Source organism: Mesitornis unicolor, unplaced genomic scaffold (genome assembly GCF_000695765.1).
Source record: "Mesitornis unicolor isolate BGI_N332 unplaced genomic scaffold, ASM69576v1 scaffold49846, whole genome shotgun sequence".
NCBI lineage: Eukaryota > Metazoa > Chordata > Aves > Mesitornithiformes > Mesitornithidae > Mesitornis > Mesitornis unicolor.
The window spans coordinates 409-16,444 of record NW_010192604.1 but is presented as its reverse complement, the minus strand read 5'-3'; the positions used below and the strand labels follow the sequence as shown (position 1 = coordinate 16,444).

General features: G+C 38.1%; 1 protein-coding gene across 1 annotated transcript; it reads right to left on the bottom strand.

Annotated features, from left to right (window-relative positions):
* Positions 1-582: 582 nt before the first annotated feature.
* MYLIP (myosin regulatory light chain interacting protein) lies at positions 583-15,617 on the bottom strand. Its single transcript, XM_010187151.1, has 6 exons — positions 15,430-15,617; positions 5,996-6,181; positions 5,023-5,220; positions 4,521-4,685; positions 2,302-2,722; positions 583-1,937 (listed from the first exon to the last, which is right to left on the bottom strand). The coding sequence occupies exons 1-6, from the start codon at positions 15,510-15,512 to the stop codon at positions 1,848-1,850; spliced, it is 1,143 nt and encodes a 380-aa protein (XP_010185453.1). The 5' UTR covers positions 15,513-15,617; the 3' UTR covers positions 583-1,847.
* Positions 15,618-16,036: the final 419 nt, after the last annotated feature.

The window sequence follows — 16,036 nt, the reverse complement described above, 5'->3', positions numbered from 1 at the left end:
TTAAAAATCATAGTGAAGTGACTTCAGTTCACACTTGTCAGAATAGAGCACCATGGATTCTGGAGGGCTTTGGTCTATCCCAGCATTGTCTTACATCCTTCAGTTTACCAATGGGGGTAAGCCAGAGGACCACATTGGAAGTGCTCAAGCACCATCTCTTCAAGAATGTGAAAGCAGAGTCATAACTTCGTAAATATGAATAGCTTCAGTCAAGAAAGACACCAGCAGATCTGTAATTAAGATCTTTCCTAGACAGGACTGCTGAAGTTCCAAATCTGTACTCTCAAGTTGCATTTTTTCACATCTCTCATCTCACTGGCAGTTCACCATAGGAAAGTTCAAGTTAATTCTGAAGGAATTCAGTTGGAGTACGCAGCTGTTTTAAAGTACACAGCCTGAACAAAGGCAGTTTTACAATGTCAGGTTTCCTCCTGCACTTGAACTTGAGGAAACTTCATGACTTCGTAAAACATGACAACATTCAAGACTAAATGCAAAAATGCTTCATACTGTATTTTCAGTTCAGTAACACCTCAGATGAATTTCAGAACAAAATTAAAGTCTTATCAATAACAAAGTAGATTTTTAAAGTCCTTTATTAATCTGAATATAAAAAAACAGAAGTTGCCTACGATATAGGACAAAGCTCTTGCTTCATGAGGAAACAAAATTTTCTTTACAAAGTGAAAAAATAAATACCCTCTTAGAGTAAGGTTTATACGCTAATGTGTCATAAAAAAGTAGAGTTTTAATATTTGACAAAATGTCTGTGCAAAGAAACAGATGCATAAACACACATTACTGCTACATTAAGGCAATATGAAAAGTATAGTCAGAGAATTTCAGTAAAGTGACAGTGTACTTTCCTAGCTTTGATTAAGCCAGTATTGCACCCAAACATGAGTCTCTAGTTCCCTCCATACCCTGGAGAATACACTAGGAAACCAGAGCCCAAAATGCCCAAGTAGGGGGGGGAAGATCAAAAATTTTAGCAGAAAATGACCTACTCAATTAAGATGCTAACTGAAGAAAGCATTGAAAATTATACAACCCTTATTTTAGAAATGAAAGGTACAAGTTTAATAGTTCAAAATCAGTCTCCAAACATAAAACAACTTAAAGGGCAGCTGACAGCTCCTGCAACCACCAGCCAAGTTGGATGTGGGAAACCTGGGAGCACCTTGCCCACCGAGAGCTGTGAATGAAGTCCCATAACTGCTTCCACAGGACACTGCCAACCAGGTTGTCCTGACCCACCCTCAACTGTTCAAGATTAACAAACTTGTCCTGCCCTTCCAAAGCTTGTCTCAGAATTGCTTTCTATTTAATTAAACACAGCTGCTTGACAAAGCCTTGTAACTTTAAGAACTGATTTTTTTTTAAAAGAAGCTCTCTCCCCTTTAAAGCAGTTTACTAAAAGCAGAAACTATGAGCCATACTAAACTGATATTTGTAAAAGCTACTCTTACTATTAAAATAAAATGGAATGACTGTACTAAAAAGGATTTAGAGTTTAAAACAGAAGGCTGCATTGCTTTCGCTGGGTATCAGTATGTGTACACTGCGTTTCTCCAGGGTTACCTAGCTTTTTAGCAATGCTGCCATGCTACAAACTTGCACATCATTCTCCTTTTAAGTAACATGAATTGATTACACTTCTGCTCTCAAAAGATGTCCCAAACAATTTTGGACACACTGAAAAAGAATATTTATGTTCAAAAAATGCAGTATTTTTGCTTTTGATCGTGGATAGGTGCCAGTGTGATTGCCTTCTTCACAATCAATGGTTGCATTTCATATTAGTGCAGTTTTAAAAGTACATGATGAGTTTAAAGTGAGTATGTAGATCATATCACAGTCAGATTGAGAAGACTGGTGTGGGTTGGCAAGTACACATGCTGGACATGCTCTACACGAGATCTGCAGACAGGACACGACTGGAAAGGAAAAACATCAGATTAGTTTACTTCATATTCTGAGTCTCTACACTTACTGGAGACTTCCCTCCATGTACACAGTAACAGGACACTTTTCCATAAACTCTGTATTTAAAACAAGGATGCGAGAAACATGCAGCTAATTCTTACTCTCGCCATAAGTTGAGTTAGCACAGCTAAAACTTTTCTTTCAAACACATCTAAAACAGAATGTTCTTTGGAATAGGTTTACCACAAGCAAAAGTTCTAAAAATAAGTTTTACTAGAGAACACCGTAAACATATTAATCCATGACTCGAGCGTACAGAAACCCAAAGCTTCCATATATTTGGTGGAAGTGACATCTTAACAGCACTGCAATTACCTGTAACTGGGCAGCACAGCTCTTGCAGCATACTGTGTGGCCACAGGGACAGAAGGTTGAATTTATTTCTTCTTCACAACACACCATACAAAGCATAGACTCCTTCAGCTTCCGCAACTTCTCTTGCAAAGCTTTTGTTTGTTGGCAGCTAAGACCCTCGCAATTGTCACAGTTCATGCTGCTTTCCGAGGACTTAAGGGGAGAACTTGGTGGGGTTTGGTCACTTCTTGAAACAAGATCCACAATACCAGCATTATAAAGAGCTCGCCTTGCATAATCATAAACTTCTTTTGATGTTCTTTTAATGTCAAAGACGTATTTTTTACCAAGATTAATGTTTTCGTTCAGGAATAGAGAAGCTAGGTGGCCCTTTAAGTCTCGACTATACTGCATCATGACAGCACTGGTGACAGTGTCACACCTATAAAACAACAGGACAAATGCAAACATGGTTGGTTAGTACCAATAAACCCATCCCTACAATAATTTGTTCCCAAAACTGAAGAAACAGCACTAGAATTAAAGCAAATAAGAACATTTTGAGATTATATTTAAGCTCCTGAACGTTGCCTGCATGACAGCTCTACTTTATAAAGTGTAAAATGAAGAAGTGACAGTTTTTACATCTTCAAAGATGTGAAGTGTCTGATAAAATGGAGTCTGCCTATGGAAGGAACTTAAGGCATTATGCTAATATGAACAGCCAACGCTTTGCCTAATCCACAGTTCATCTTGGCAACACCTCTTTACATGGCAATTTTCAAACACTGCATTAAAGAATTTCAAGCTACAGTCTTTCGCATAACACATCTTTCTTTAGACAGGCTCTCAAAAATTCTTCACATAGTCAAGTAACATCTTTAACCAAATTTCCACTCAGTACTTTGCATACTAGTATTGTATTGTCTGAAGGGAACCAGCATGAGTGCAGCATAGAGAATTAAATTAAGCCGTTGAGTATTTCAGCTGCCCTAACCATGCTTGTCACATTTCAGTGATATAGTTAAATCTGCAGAAGCCTATTAAGGCATATCACTTCTCTAGAAAATATAGGAAAGAAAACACAAACAGAGCACAAGGACTATATAGCCTCACCAGGCCTAAGGACCAAGATCTAAGCTTATGGCCAAATGTTAGTGTCCAACTATAACTGTGCTTAAATTTAAATCAGAAGCTGTGAAGGACAGCAGAAGTTACAAGCAGAGACAAAGATCAAGAAGTTAAGACTGTCTAAGAAGTTATGTAATGCTTTCATTGCCTGGAAAAAAGTATGAACAGTGCAAAACAACAGTGCAAGGGCATGTAATTACAGAGCAGAACAAGACATGCTTAATATCAGGCTCACAAAATAAGCAGTGGTTAGTTGCCGATTAGCTGGAGTGGTTAGAAAGGCAACTAGTTGATGTTAATTGCTGTAACTGTATTAAAATGATCGAATTCGAGAAGCTGGACAGGTCCTTGCCTAGTGTATGTACTTTCCTCTGCTTTCTGTCCAACTCTTCTCCTACAAAGTAATTGAAACTGGTATGTGGTAGTTAATTTAGTGAAAACATTAAGTATCTTTGACAGTTCTACTTATCAGTGTTGGATCTCACAGTAGGAATGAAAAGGTATTTCAAAAAAATGAGCCATCAACAAAGGAGTATAGAACTGCTACCTCAAAGAACAACAGGATAATAACAGATAGGAGCTGTCATGAAAAAGAATCCTGAACATGTGAGCAAGGACAGAGGAGTTGTAGGAAGACCTAAATACATAGGATGGGAAAGGGGCATACATCTAACTCCTAGCAACTTGAAGAGCCAAATAAAGGAGAAACAAGGAGTACAAGTGCATATGAGCTACACCTACATATTCTGAAAGACAGGATCTTTATTTTTCTCCTTTGCTCTCTCATCCTCCCTCTTACATAGGGACAAAAACAATGTATGTATTGCTTATGAAGTATCAAAGGACACAGCAAGTTTATATTCTAAAGTGCTGTTACTCATAGCAGTAGACTGAAAAATTTTGCTTACTTGTCTTGTACTCCCACCCCAAAAATGGAAAGCAGCAAAAACCTGTTCAGCTTCTGGACTTAAGAAGAAAGTAGAGGCTGCAAAGACAATGAAATTTTGCAGAGAATTTCTGAAGTGTAGTCAGATTGCTGATTGCTTAAGCACTTAATTCTGATACTGTGGAGAAGAGCAGCAGCAGTTAACTCTAGTGGCAATACTGACCTGTAAAATGCATGAGTCTCTGTAATTGCTCTATAAAGTCCACTTGCTGCCCTTGTACTGATCATCTTGAAAAGGAGAACTACACTATTGCCAGACTCCTTGGTAACAGTCAGATATACATTCTTCCCAGACTGAGTTGCCATTTGAACAACAGGATAAGCAATCCTATAAATGAATATAGGAAAATAAGGAAGGTTATTTAGCTTTCAAGGATAAGGGTATTTTCTACAAACTACTACAGTGCACTGTCATCAGAAGTTACAGTGATCTTCAACTGCTGCCTGTAATACTGATCAAAGATGCTGCCTCAAAAGTACATACAAAAATCAGGAGTTCCGAGACCAGCTGTCATCTTGGTAAGCAGATAGTCCCCTCAGGCCCTTTATTTCAGTAGCTCCTTTTAGCAATCAGTAGAGCAGTTTCGTATATTTATGTAAAAACTAGAGGCATGCTCAGTACTTCTGAAAAATGGAAGATGAAAATGGTTCCACAAACCACATACCTGTTGATAGGACTAAAGTCATCTTTACAGATGCATATGCCTTCAGGTCCAACACCAATAAGGAGCTTTTGCCCTTCGCTATCTCGCACCGAGTGCCACTCTACCCCATAGTTCTCCAGTGTTGTAACAATCTGTAGAACCTGGTATTCAGCAGAAGCTTGACTCAGACCTTCTAGCTCCTTGTGCTTTGCAATAATGCTGTCAATAAAAAGATTGAGCATAGGTGAAATAACTCAAGTATGTGCAATTACTATCAGCAGCTTGTTTTAACATGGGTCTTTAGATGACCTAGCTAAACAGATTATTAAATGCTCCTGACCTGCTTTATCTAGTTATAGATTTCCAGTAATCGTGAACTAGAAAGAACTCAGAATTACCAAAACATCCTGAGAATGTTCAGGAAACAATATTGTGCATTTGCTAGAAAATTTAAAAGCTACATGTAATCAAGGCTTTCCAACTAACAACCTCACTCCAATGTATTTATCTGCACAACCACTAAGTTCATAACTAAAAAAATCCACAGAAAAACAGGACACACTGAAAGTTTCTTGGCAATCAGGAATTGAGCTATGAAGGTGCTCTGGGAATCCAGTTTACTTCTCAGTGTTAGGGTACTAAGCCAAATAAATTCTTCTTTTGTTCTTTCAGAAGTGTAGGTTTAAGACATACTTGCAATTTGATTACCCCGCTCCAAGTATTTAGGTAACCTCTATTACCCCATGTACCAGAGTTCAACAACTTTTGCTTTTCACAAAACAAACAAACAAAACAAACCCAGAACTTATAATTGAGCTTAAAAATTAACTGAAATCAGAACACCAGTTAAATATTCAGGTTGTATTTTGATCTCCAAAGCTATTTAGTAATTTTTTTTTAACGATGTAATTGCTCATGCTATAGTGTGTCTTAAGGGCATAACAAAAATTTATGCTTTTGGAATCCCAAACGGAGGTTACATTGTGTGCTTTACCTTTCCAAAATGGTAGTGGTGAGCTCTTTTGCACACAGCTCTTCATAATTGTACTTGGCAGTGTTCTGGTTATAATCTCCAAACTTCATCTGTGCTAACAATGCACTAAGTTCAATTGCATGCTCTGAAGAACACTGAAGATTACCAGCGAGAAGATCTTCTTTTATATGCAAGAAAAACATATGCCTGCAACAGAATTGAAATGTTTGCTTACACAAAATGTTAAAAGATGTTTGTACTCAACATACGTGTATCAACTCATGTTTGGTAACCATTAGTTCAGTAATCAAGAATTTGCAGTAAATGTACCAAGAAAGTCTGACACAAGGGAAAGATCTTATCCACTTGCACTTAGAGATGAAGCTACAACTGAAGATGCACTATTAAAGAACAAGAACTGCTTTAACTCCTAAGGCCAATTAATAATTTCAATTTAGTGAGTAAAATATCAATGAAATAGATTTGGATTAGTTACCTAGGTTTAAATTTGTTTGGTTGCCATTTATCAGTTACTCTGCATTTCACAAAAGCAAATTTGGGAAAAGCAGCCCAAAACAGCATACGCATCTATCATGCAATAGGAGACGCCATACTTTCTCCACACCGTGGAAATGCCTCTAGCATCACAGTCAAAGGGAAGATGGTGCTTTTGCCAGTGATGTGATTAACAAATTAACCTGAAAAGGCACTGTGGAATAAAATACAACAACATCTACTGTGTAAGCATCTCTCTCTGACCAACCTTTTCACTTGAGAACAAAGCAGGTTTGACAACTAGTTGAAAAATTCACAAAGCTGCTCTTAATTATCTAATAGGCGAGTTAATTAGACAAATCAAACTGTCCAACACTAACAGCAGCCTGTTAATTTCCCCTACAGGATACCTTAACTTCCATAAATTCATCTCTATCTCCCCTCAGGGAAGACAATAAAAATTTCTTAGCATTTGTTCTTAAGACTCAATATATATGGAAACCAGATGCAAAAGTAGTTACATATCACAGAGAAAAAAAACTTTCAATAGATGAAGTCAAGTACCCACAGGGATACATCTTAGCTTCCACAGCAATGGGACGTTAACTTTCCTAAAATTAGATGTAATCTGCTTTTCTTAAAAAGCTATACTGAATCACTCATCACAAGTTCAAGATGCTAGGAAGTTATTAGCTTCCTTCCAAAAGGAATTTTGGATAGTATCTTACCTATATCCTGTTGTAGCGCCCTACAATTCAATTGTACAACAGGGCAAACAGAGCAACATTTTCAGCACTATAATAAATTACGTAACTTGCAAAGTTTACATTAATTCTTAGCTCTACTGTAGCAAATGCTGCAGCTAAGAAAATACTGGCCCAAAATATGCTCCATATCCATAACTTTTACAATCAGGAAAAAAATAGGTACTAAGTTATCCCATAAGCTGCCCTACAGTCCATTTCCTGCAGCAAGTCACAGCTCCAACACCTCCCTCTACAAGCAGTTTGAGGCATGCTAAAACTTCATTGCAGTTGTGACAAGTGCTTAATTGCATCACCCTGGTGTCTAGACATCCATTTATACGTCAGTAGTTCTAGTGGTGGTCTGGTGGAAACTAATCTCCTCACTCTGTGAAGGACAAATTTAGGTGTCAAGAGGACCAAACCTTCAGAAAGTACAGTTGTCAGCACTGTTAACAGGCTATTAGTTTATTAGGCTTTTCTTGGAGAAAGTCCCAAACTTCTGCTCCAATTCCTTTCTAATCCATAACCTTGCTAACTCATAACTTTTGGCTTGCTTGGGCCACAGAAAGGCGTATCTGTGGTTTTGAAGATGCACAGATTGTACACACCTTTTGGGGCTCAGTCTATAAATCCAGACAAAGTATTTGATTAAATACTAAAACACTACAGCCAAAATAAATTAAAATAGTAAGCATTTCTCTAATTCCAATCAACATTTCATATAATAAATGACTTTTCATGCACTTCTGATCCTCTGTTAATACCAAAACAGGTTTTCCAGTCATTATAACTACATACTAATTACACATACAGTATTTCAAAGAAGTATCTGACAATATTATTCTCATTAGCTGACATGTGTCTACAACTACCACACCTTCATCTTCAGTTTATTTTATGCATATGACTGCACAGGGAATAGTCAGGCTTCTCCCCTTGCTGGAAGACTTCACTGACATCAAGAGGGGAGCTGAAAAACAAAAGATTGTTCCTGCAAATACAGATGCATTACAGAAACAACTACAGCAGAGGCATGGCTTGTCACATTCCACACCTACAAAGTCAGTAATGGCAAAGACAAATAAGTTAAAGATACAATCTGAAATAGCATCACATCAGCTAATATGCAGTAACTTCCCATAAATGGGCTCCTATCACATGTCAGAGACAAGCTACTTTGCATTTTTCTGATAAAAAGGGACAGTTATTGTAAAAGAACTAAAGTTACACAAGTTCACGTCCCCACTTACACTATGGTAAGCTATTTTATTGAGTCAGAGAAAACAGAACACCACCCATACTTGACAGTCCATCACACAAAAGTCATTGGTCTGCACCTAAAAAATTCATTGCAAGCCCAAACCATTGCCAAAACTGCACCCAAAACAGGTCAGAAACCAGTTACGTAGAGCTTACCAATGAAACTAGTTTCTGAATGACAGTGAATGACTTCTGCTACAGCAGCTGCCCTGAACCAAAGTTCAAATACCAAAGTCACTGTTGTGGTTAGTTTTGGGGCTGGTCTTTTTTTTTTTCTTTTTAATTTCGAGTCTTTTATTGTGTTTGAGGGAAGAACAGCATCTAGAAATTGGAAGACAGTGAGGGCTGCAAACATTCTATACATCTGAAAAAGTGATTCTCCTTAATGCAGATTATAAATAGCCCATCCAGCCTAAGATTGCACATCTCCAAAGCTCTATTAATAATCTACTGCAAAATCATCCCCCTTCAAGGTTCAGAACGTGACACCAGCCAGAATCTGATTATAAAAGCAGATTTTTCTTTTTGCACAAAACTGAAAAAAAGTCTTTTGATCCTTAACAGAAAGGCAAAACAATGTCCTTTTATTGCTGAATACAGTCAAGCAAAGCTAAAGCATTAAGATCCTTAAGGCAGTTCCTTATCTAATTCTGCAGTTTAAAGGACCCAGCAGACCATCTGTAAAAAACCTGGCCATATTACAGATTCCATTAGTTACTATAAACTATTTAAGTAAGTTTTTGTAAATTAGATTGTGACCTAATCACTTAATAGGACTTAATCCACTGTTCCACCTCTCTCCAGGAATATCTAGATACAATTAAAAAAAATTGTTAAAGCTTTTCCCCGCCTCTAAAGAGACCCAGTTTGTACAGTAACAGGGTACTCGGTTTTTCAAGGAACTATTTCATTGTTAGTGTTTTATGGTTAATGGAATTTTTGCCAAGCAAATTTTAAAACAATTAACTATTTCAAAACTGAAAACGGACCTGTTTATAACTGAAGTCCTCTAAAGGTTACATTCACACCACCACTGGTAGAATGTGTTAGCTTGACCACCATATAAGAAACCAACTGGTTTTGTTTCTGCATCATTCACCGCTTCAGTTATATATAACAGACCTGTTATAAATTTGACAAGTAACACAAGACAGTATTGTGTATTTCCTAACACTCCTGTCCCTCCTCCCCAATTTTATCTTAGGACATTCTGCAGCTTTGTTACTACTCTTGCCGAAGTTTCATTTCGCCTTCAGATCTTCATAGAAAAGAAGTCTTCACAACTCTTGAGCTTCACCAATCAATTATTGTAGCTCCTAGTCATCTTAACATCTGCCAAACATGTTGGGACACTGAACAACTAGTGGTAGTTTTAAGAACAAACAGAAGTTGCTACTGCATACGTAGTCCAAGTTCTATATATGACACCATTAGTTCGAAAGACAGTCTATATAATCTAAACCAGCATTAGTTTCCCCCTCCTCCAAAATTCATGCTAGCTAGCTATTCCTGTATATTCTATTATAGAACATTTCCTTTGAGTCTGACAGTTCAAAACAGTACATAGAAATACTGATTAGAGGACAAAGCATCAAACTTGCCAAAGCTATACTTCATTAGTCACTGCCCAGGCAAAATTTCTTCCTTTCCAAAGGAAGAAAAAGCAGTTTTAGACTTAGAACAGGATCACATGCTTTCTTCAAGCACTAGTTACACGGGTAATTTTATATTAATTTTGTATCCTTATTTTTATCCCAGTGCTTTCCATACAATTTAAATTCTATGTGCATATTAAAACACTCAGTAAAATAGAAAGTACAGTTTGAGTCATGTATTTTAGTTGCACATAAATAATTTGATACAAATGCTGCAGAAAGAGGCTGCAAGGAGATTTTTCAGCAGATGGTCAATTTTACACAAAACTAGAGCTACCAAGCTGAAGTCACAAACCTAGATATCACATCAATTACTTTTTGCCTCCCTCTGAAGTGATTTATGCCAGCTGACTATACTGAACACAACTACCAGAAATGGATGTATTTCACTACAATTAAATCACTTAGTTATTGCCAACGAATTGGCAATAACAGTCCCACAAAATAAGTGCTATGAGGAGTGTACACATAATAAAAAAATTCTTTCTTAATTCATTGAAGACAATTATGTGCATCAGGATTCAAAGTTCTACACTGAAAACTTTGTTTCTACTACTTTAATCAAGGAAAAGAAAACAGAGCAAATACAAATCTGAAAACTATATTAAAAGTTTTAAGCTCCAAACTTAGCCGCCAGTGGAAAAAAGTGACAAACCCCAATCCTTAGCCAATGAAAGTATCTGTATATGACTAGTGATTCCTAAACTAGAAATATAACCAAAAGAACTCATTCTCTTGCCAGGCCACTGGCAAGAATCTTAGCCTATGTCCCAAGGAACTGTCTGTTCTCTTTGGGGCACAACACTCTTTACACAAGAAGATAAGGCTCTTTCCCACTGTGAAGTAAAGTTACAACTCCCTGTAGTCTAAAAGAATCAAAATTAAGAGGTATCATTGTCCTCCCTAAAAAGATATTGATAGAGATCTCTTTGCAATAGAATATGATTCTATTATTAAAAGCAGATGTAAAGCCACTAGCCACTCCATATGAAAAAGCGAAGCCATCCTAGTTACAATCATGTTCCTCAGTATTGTGTTCTTACTGGCTCTCAGCAGAGTGGGTGAAAGGTTACCAACTGCAACTCAACTCTGATTCAGACAAACAGATCCACTAAACTCACCCTGGTGTCTTTTACAGCAGACCGTTTTATTGCATGCTAAGAAATACCATGACACTACTGCACTGGCTAGACAATATCATAGGATAATAGGATGTGTTTCTTACTTTCTACCTATTACAAGTATGTAACTGCTCAATATATTTTACAAGCCAGTTCTTAACTAATTCAACAATAAATGTAGATAACACTGCAGAAACAATGTACTTTGTAAATATAATTCAAGAACTGGGAAATTTCACACACAACTTTCAACAACTTCCAAAACAGTAATTATCTATCTTAAGGCTATCTTAATTCTATTTTGAATGCTTCATGAGATTGTTTGGCTAGTTAGAAACTGACACGTTATTTTAAATTATCATGACTTACATATAAATATTTTCGCTCATATTACACAAGTCAAATAACTCTGCCCATTTTTAAGTACACCTAGGTAATTCTTGCACTGCTCAAGAATCTATTCACTTAATTATTTCTACTTCAGCGCGATGGCTGCAATGTTGACGTTATCGTTAAAACCCTCGTTCTCCCGGACGACCACGGGGCGCAACCCGCCTCTTGTGCGGCTCGGCAAGCGCTCGCACGGTTACGGTGGACGCAAGTTTCAAGACGTCTCCGCTCCCCGTTCCACACAGACCTCAGCTCCAGCGCGAGCAGCTCAAGTTTCTGCCCCGAAACAGAGGTGCGGGCCAATCAGGAGCTGAGCTCCCCTGGCTGCTGGGCCCTGCCCCAGCGGCGTCGCCGCCGATTCGCCCGCCCTGCCGCGCGCCGAGGTTACTCCCGGTCGGTGACCTGGAGTTACACCGCGCCGCTTCCCCGGCGGGGCGCGCAGCCCGGCCGCACCCCACTGCCGCCAACGCCGCCCTCGGGGCACCCCCCGCCAGGCGGAACCACCGCAACCCCGACCCCGTGCTCTCCCCCGTCAAAAAGTCCCCTGAAAGTTCCCGTCGGTGAAGTACACCACCTTCCCCGAGTCCCACCTCCTTGCTGTAATTCAGTGCTTCATAAAAGTCAACACAAGAACCACCCCTACTGTGGCAGAGGGTAGAAAAACCCCTAGGGGGGTTGTAAATTCTCATAAAACCCTTACTTTTAACTTTTTTTTTTTTACTAACTGTTGCATTATCCATCAACAAATACAGAAAACAGTAGAAACAAACATGGCATAGCCAGAGCCTGGACCATCTCATATATTTAACCAAAAATACTGTAGTCCTTTTCAAGCCAATGTGATTTTCCACTCAAATCTATAGTTATTCAAACTCCTCTAAACACGCACACTGTCCACGTTTCAGCCTTGTTTGTAGAACTCCAGTTGACAGCAGCAGATTAAATTTGAATAGCACTCTTGCACCGAAGCACTTTCATTGCACTGAAAACAATTCTAAACTACAAAATCCTGTGGTGAAATCGTTTCAGTCAGCCAAAAAATTACAAGTTCAGATCCAAAAGACAACAGAAATAAAGGCACTTTTAACCCTGTAAAAGGAAAGAAAGTGTAATAATAAGGGTTTTTTCCATGCAAATATCCTATCCACAGAGTGGTTGAAGTTACAATTATAACCTGTTCTGCCTGCAAGGAGGCCCCCTTGCATAAGGGGATTAAAATGCATAAGGTTGTGATCTTCCACTGGATTACACACAGATTACAGATAACAGGCAGAGGCTGATGTTCAGTTGCCAGATCAGCTTTTTACACAGCACGTAGAAACCTGAACATTGAATTGCTACAAACATACACCTGAGTTGTAAATTTAAGTGCAAAACAAGAATCTCTAAAATGAAGCAGTACAACTAGGATTGAAAAAGCTTCCAAAGTAGAGAGAAAAAACAGGTTACAACTCAGTCACAACAACCACAAGAATAATGGTGAAGCATAGCAACAACATTTCGAATTGCTTGCAGCTTCCCAGATTTCAAAAGCAGTCTTAACATGCATTTAATTTATATGTAAAAACTGCATCAGAGGCAGCAAGTAAAAGAGCGTGAGACTTGCTCAGCGTTCTCCACACAGGAGATCAGAAGGCAACAGCTCTGCCAGGGTCACTCTACACATCAGTTGTAGACATAACCACTAAGGTAAACCAAGGATACCCCAGCACTGTTTTTCAGTCAAACAGCACACTGACTTGGCAAGTAAAGATAAAAACCAAGGTTCCAGCTGTAACTGTACAGCTAATCCCAATTCTATTCTACATCTGTTGATTTAAAGTTCAGTGACAGGTTTAACAAGTTTTTTGTCTTCTCCTTGACATCACACAGGCTTGCACGCAAACTAAGGACGAATGCACTTACATGCATACGTAAATCCTCAATCAGAGTAGAGAAAAAAAAGAGTAAATCTACTGAAACTCGGTTTCAACACTACAGAAACATACATTAACCACAGGCACCATGGAATTCTAGGCCTACTACATAAGCAGTAGGCATACACAACTAAGAGGAAGCTAACTAGTTGCAAGCTATTTCACAATTTGTATTTGTTTTTAGCAAGAACACTAAGAATACTCAGGATGTAGACTGAACAGCTTAGCTGAAGCCTCAGGAGCATTAACATTTGCAAGACAGTGACATTAAATACTAGCTTCAACACCTGTTGCACTCCAAAATTTAAGTAATTATTTCCAGAACAGAATTTTAATAGTTCTCATCTGATGGCTGGGCCTCATTTAATTTTAAAATAGTTTGCTAAAAATATTAGTTTTTGAATAGTCTTAATTCATACATGAAAAAAGATTGTCTCAACTACAACATTTTAGAGTAATTTTTGCAGTGAAGTACTTGCTACTTTGATGTAGGTATACAAGCTGTTACACCCTATCTGTACAATCTGCCTTTTAGGCCCCTGGGGTGTGTTTTACCAGTTCAAGCCCTTTATTAGCTTGCACAACTTGCCAAATCATGCACTGAGTGTTGAAGGCAGGAACACGGGTGTCTGCAAAAACCTTGTCAAGTGGAACGAACATTCATCAACAATAGCAGAAAACCACCAATCATATCAGCTTCAGGTTTCCTCAGATTCATCCCGATTTGGTCTGTGCATGGAGATACATCCAACATGCTCAGGGTCAACCCTTCTGCCTCATCAGATGCATAACTGTGTTGCTCCTTCTGTTCTACGTAAAAATCCTTCATTATGTAGTTTGTACTTATTCCACTGAGGACACTTAATTTAAGAGGGTAAGTTTCTTTAAGGAAACTACTCCAGAAGAACCCAAATATATGCCATGAATATGCAAATTTATTTTTCCAAAATAAGGTACATCAAAGCTGTTACTTGGTTAGAATGTATTTGCCTAACTGAAGCTATCACATAAGACAACTATGGTGTAATTCCATGGCATTCTGAATACTTGAATCAAACTGATAAGCTGAACCCACAGCTCCCCAAAAAGCCTCTCCCCTGCACATTAGTTCAAAAAGATAGAACAATATATGCAAGTTCCTAACTTAAGACCTTTTTTCTATGAAAGAAACACCAAATCATGCTGTTGGCCTCTGACCAAATTCTCATACAAATATTCTGTGCAGAACAAGCCTGTTGTATCCATGGTCTTAATTATGAAAGTACCAAGTTAAAGTGAGCCAAACTCAAGGAGTAAAATCAAGTGTTCACTACTAATCTTAGAAGACTAATTCTTACAATTGGCTGACAGTATAACAATTTACTTAAGAGGACTGGCCACAGAAGGAAAACAGCTGTTTCTTTTGCAGCCTCAAAAGGCCTGTAGCTATTTGAAAGTTACTGTAACATAAAACCAGACAAAAAGAAACTCAGCAAGTTTTTTTGCTCTGTGGGAGGAATTATTTCCTGCCTTTCTGTACCACTGGTTTAGAATGACCTAGAGTAACACCATTGAACTGGGGTTACTATCGGACATGCAAATACCATATAAATAATTTGCTACTGGTAGCTTAGTTTCATCCACTAGTGCTCATGGAATTATCTACAGCCATTACTTACTGTTAGCTATACAATACTTACAACATTACCAACTTTTTTTTTCTTTTTAAAAGGAACAATACATTTAAATTAACACTAAGGTTTTAGAACTACACAGAAGTCAAGCTAAGATTACCAAAAGACAGGAGAAATAAAACCAGTGTGTAACCACTTTCATAAGTTACAGAAATTGAAAACAAAGTAATAAATCTACTTACACCTATCTTTACCTTACCTTGTCTGTTCTTGTAAGATAAGATGTGGCTCTACAAAAAACTTGACTCTTAATTTCAATCGATAAGGGGCTAAACCATCCATCTGCTGTGAGATCCTGTTCCTCAAATTCAGCCACAGATTCTCCCCTTTGCTGCCAGTGAACTGCAGTCCAAAGTAATCAACTTCTATAATTCCCAACCTTCTGCAAACCTGAAAGAAAGAGGTTCTTTATCATAGATCTACAACATAAAGATGAAAAATATCACTCGAATCAAGTACTGTTTCAGACTGCTCACTTAAAACGCAAAAGAAAATAAATTCTGTTGTAAGCATCTTTATACAAAAGATCATTCAATTACTTGGACTTTAAGTTGTGTACAGAACAGTGTGTATACAAGTCCTAAAAATAAAGTGGGAATTTCTCCACTAGCTTAAAACTACATGGACTTCCATGGCCAAATTACAGCCCCTCTCCTCACCCCCAGGACTGGCACTTCAGAGGGCCAGCGGATCTCCAGTAGAGGAGATAGTATCTGGTACTTAACATCACAGTCAATAACACTTTCTAGGTAAGAAAGGGAAAAAAAAGTACAACGCTCAAGTTTTATTTAGATGCTACCCACAGA